Source organism: Macrobrachium nipponense, chromosome 26 (genome assembly GCF_015104395.2).
Source record: "Macrobrachium nipponense isolate FS-2020 chromosome 26, ASM1510439v2, whole genome shotgun sequence".
Taxonomy (NCBI): Eukaryota; Metazoa; Arthropoda; class Malacostraca; order Decapoda; family Palaemonidae; genus Macrobrachium; species Macrobrachium nipponense.
In genome coordinates this window covers 19606396-19611111 of record NC_087215.1, presented here as the reverse complement: position 1 = coordinate 19611111, position 4716 = coordinate 19606396, and the positions used below count along the sequence as shown (strand labels likewise).

Sequence of the window (4716 nt, the reverse complement as noted above, 5' to 3'; positions counted from 1 at the left end):
CCAAAGGTCTGACCGTTGGGGAGGAGCAGATCCCGTTTGGAAAGCAATTTCTTGAGCCTGCTTCATCTTCCATTTTATGTGGGTGGATCCTCTTAGAAGACGAAAGCGGAGAAAAAAAAAAAAAGGGCCAGAAGGGGATGGATAATAAAGTAGAAGAAATGCAGATGAAAAATACGATGAAGAAGAAGAAGAAGAAGAAGACCAGAGAGGGAAAGTGTGCCTAGCGGTGCCGGAGGAACTAGTTTAATAACGACGTCGAGTGTCATCAGAAGACCTTGAGCGTTTTCCAAAAGCAGCGCCAGGACAAAAACCACGTCCTGACGGAGGTGGCCACGCGGGGTTGGGGGGTTGGGGGGTTGGGCACTACTGTAGCAGGCAGGCAGTATCACCACGGTATATAACAAGCACTCTTCGCTGCCCAAGACGCAGACGATCTCCAGTTCTCATCTCCTCATCAACATGAAGTTTGTGAGTATCGGTCCGAATTTCATAGATGGAAAACTCAGGTTCTCAAAGAACTCCTCCTTTTTAAGAGGTTTCCAGTTTCGACTGAGAGTTATGTTTTTAAATTCATTCTTGCTCATTGCTTGTGTGCAGTATTGGTAAGCATCATTAGCTTGTCATTTCTATAGTAAAAAAAGAGTACTATACCTTTACATTTTTACTAACAGTCAACCTCAAAGAACTCCTTTTCAAAAGGTTTTCAGTTTCGACTGAGAGGTTATGTTTTTAAATTCAGTCTTGCTCATTGCTTGTGTGCAATATTGGCAAGCATCATTAGCTAATCGTTGCTATAGCCAAAACGAGCGTCATATACCTTTACATTTTTACTGAGTCAACGTCAAGAAGTCTAATTTGTTCACCTTTTAGAAACAATGATGCTACTGATTATTTAAAACAAGGCGTAATAAAACTACATACCGATATCATCTGAGACAAATACAATGAAAGTACCCCTATAAAGGCTCCTCTTTTGAATTGGGCTGTTCATTGTTCACCATTTGCTGTCGGCACCTGAATTTTTCTCCTTTGCTCTTTCAAACTTTGGGAAATACTTTTAGAAGGAAGCGATTTCAGGCCTATGGTAGATCACACAGCGAGTATTGATCCGCCAAGGAAAAATCAGACTACGAAATGAAACAGACAATCAAACCACCCATCTCTGCAATAGGTCCTCAGTCTATAGTCTCAAGCACACGCTGTATCTCATACATACGAGTAAATTTACCATTTGTGCTCCAACTCCTTTCAGTAAAGACGAAAAGATACAATCGAAACTTGAGTCGGTCGGGGTATCGAGCCAAATTAGCGTCAGTGGGCATCACAAAATCCCACATTTTCAAATCCGCGAAGATGCAACTCGGCAGGTCGAAAGTCCACGCCCGCGAAAACGGCTTTCGGGACCTTCTGACCCGTGTTCCGAAGTCCTTGCACCATGAGGGCATGCATGGAGCGAGGAGCATCAGGGGCTCCAAGTTTTTTTCCTTCTGCAGCGAAATTAAAATTACCTATTCGTTTTATTCATTCGTTTATGTTTTCATCTCTAAGGTTTTCTAATATCAGGTGGATGGCTGATTAGCTAGTTTTGATTGTGATAGCTTTATGACATTGAATCGTGGTGATATACGAGTATTTTGCATTCTTTGTTACGTCCTGGTTAGTGATTTACTTTATATTATTACCTTTTGTATATATATATATATATATATATATATATATATATATATATATATATATGATATATATATATATATAATATACTATGTACCTATATATATATATTCATATACAATATACATATATATATATATATGATTATAATCACTTTAGCACGTGATTCACTTATCACACATATCGCCGGTGACAAATAAGAGACGGGGTGTAGGTCCTGACCGGCCCTTCGTCAATGGCGTGGAAATAAAGTCGAAACCAGTCAGGAACCTATATACCGTCTCTTATTTTTTCCCCTGTGGATATATATATATATATATATATATATATATATATATATATATATATATATATATATATATATATATATATATATATATACACACAGACACAAACACAGGGTGTCCATAAAGTCCCAGTACCATTCTGAGCAATAAATACTTGTAATGGTACTGGGACTTTATGGACACCCTTTATATTATAAATACTTATATAAAAGGCAATCAGGTTACCATCCCCCGTTGAAAACCCCTTTCTGCGTCGCCCTCAGGTAATCATCTCCTGCCTGGTGGCCGCGGCCCTGGCCTCTCCCCAATTCGGGCGGGGATCCGCCCAGTCCGGAGTGACAGGCCGCCCCATCGCCATCTTGAGTGACAATCGTCAGGATGACGGGAACGGCGGCTTCTCTTACGCCTTCGAGACGGAGAACGGCATCAGCACCAACGTCAGGGGCACTCCCGGGTCAGCTGGGCAGAGCAACATGGAGGGAGTGTACAGGTGAGACACTCTCTCTCTCTCCCTCTCTATTCATACATATTAAATTATGAACCTATATGAATAACTTTTCTATGTGAGTGTTTTTTTGTTTACTATCCGACTTTATGTCTGCTATCTGGCTGCATACACGTAATTAACTTGAACAATACAGTCTCTCTCTCTCTATTTGTGTCTATTTTTGTTTATCGTCTGACTTCATGTCTACTGTCTGGCTGCATACATTTAAATACCACGGTGGAAAAAATGCCGTCGTTCTCTCTCTCTCTCCTCCTCTCTCTCTCTCTCTCTCTCTCTCTCTAGTCATACATATTAAATGATGAATCTATATAAATAACTTTTCTACATATGTCTATTTTTGTGCACTGTCTAACTACATACATTTGATAACGTTTCTATTTATGTCCGGCGTTTGGCTGCATACACTTAATTAACTTGAACAATAAAGTCTCTCTCTCTCTCTCTCTCTCTCTCTCTCTTCTCTCTCTCTCTCTCTCTCTATTCATACATATAAATGATGACTCTGTAGGAATAACTTTTTTATTTGTGTCTATCTTTATTTAGTCTGACTAAATACATTTTTTATTCATGTCTACTGTCTGATTGCATACATTTAATTAACTGGAACAATAAAGCCTCTCTCTCTCTCTTTATACTAATATAAGATCTCTCTACAATTAGCCGATATCATTATGTTCCGTCTTTCTGTCAATGTGACTGTCAACATAAAAATTAAGAATAAGCAATTATATTCAAATGGTTTTTTTTCATAACCATCACATATAAAACATTTTTCTCTACTAAATTTTTAGTTTGTGCTTGGAAACAAAAAATATTTTTCTTGAATTTTTTAAAATTCGTAATGTTAATCTCCCTGTTACCATTTGCAAAAGTTGTTATTTTTTGTTTGGAATGAAAAGAGATTTATCCTTACTTAACTTAATTCGCAATATGAATCTCATTGATATAATTTACAAACGTTTTATTTTGTGTTTGGAATGAAAAAAGATTTATCTTTAATTATTCTAATTCGCAATGTTAATCCCACAGTTATCATTTGCAAATAAGTACGAGCAATTTTAACCTTTGTAAATACGATTATCATCTTCGCGTCTAATAACATCCAAGTTAACTTGTTTTTCCCTAGGTTAAATTTGTTAGAGCACCATTAACAGACATATCTACATCTTAAAATTTCTAACATTATTTTCTTCCTTCCTCCAGCTTCACCCTCCCCGACGGGTCACCCGTCCAGGTCCGCTTCGTCGCTAACGAGAACGGCTTCACCGCCGATTCCCCAATCCTCCCACACCCCCCCCCACTCCCCGCCCACGCCATCGAGCAGATCCGTTTCGCCGAGGAGCAGCGCAGGAGAGGCGTCCGCTTCGATTAAGTGACGGACTCCTCCTCGGAGTCCTTCGCAAACAACCCGACCTCCTCCTTTCGCCTCCTACCCGATCCTACGACGAAGATGATTGTCCCCCTCTCTTTTTGTGTACAGCCTTCTACGCATGCGTCTGGAATTATTTACATGTTGGGACTTTTGTAATTATCCGTTTTTTCCTCCTCCTGTTTTTTTTTTACACATTTCTCTGCTTCTGGATTTTAATGCAGATTCTTCCGAGCTGTTTTGAAATCGTGGCACTGAACACAATCCAATGTATTATTACGTCATAGACCTGTAATAAATGTAACTAGCAAGCAATGATGTTTTTTCTATTGCGTTCCATCTTATTTGTTCTTTAACGTATGCATATACGTACAAACATACATACATACATATATGCATAAATACACACACACACATATATATATATATATATATATATATATATATATATATATAGATATATACATTCATATATATTTGTAGGTGTGTATATAGGAATATATAAATATTGTGTATATAGACTACATATACTAGTACATATATATATATATATATATATTATGTACTCATATATATTTGTATGGGTATACATATAGGAATATATAAATATATATACATATACATACATACATAACATACATATATGTGTATATATATGTATTTTTATAAATATTTCATCTATATATACACATGAAAATTTGCCAAGTTCCTTTGGGAAAAACTTATACCTGAATGACCGGGGTTCTATTAGCTGCTTTTGTGAAGTGATGCATTGGGGATGGCTGTATCATCCATTCATCTGTCTATCAAGAGATAAGAATTGATTTTGACTTCGTCTCCCCCGTGTCATTTGCTTCGTTATCACCCAATCAGTCTGTTAT

At 37.6% G+C, this 4716-nt stretch overlaps 1 protein-coding gene across 1 annotated transcript; it reads left to right on the top strand.

The window, feature by feature from the left end:
* Window positions 1-358: 358 nt before the first annotated feature.
* Window positions 359-4150, top strand: LOC135200037 (cuticle protein AM1199-like). Its single transcript, XM_064228272.1, has 3 exons — window positions 359-468; window positions 2222-2448; window positions 3670-4150. Exons 1-3 carry the CDS (start codon window positions 460-462, stop codon window positions 3836-3838), a joined length of 405 nt encoding a protein of 134 aa, XP_064084342.1. The 5' UTR covers window positions 359-459; the 3' UTR covers window positions 3839-4150.
* Window positions 4151-4716: the final 566 nt, after the last annotated feature.

Excerpts from the sequence above, each read along its gene's own strand:
- LOC135200037 (XM_064228272.1), top strand. Across the intron at positions 2,449-3,669 it reads AACATGGAGGGAGTGTACAG|CTTCACCCTCCCCGACGGGT; the intron begins GTGAGACACTCT and ends TCCTTCCTCCAG.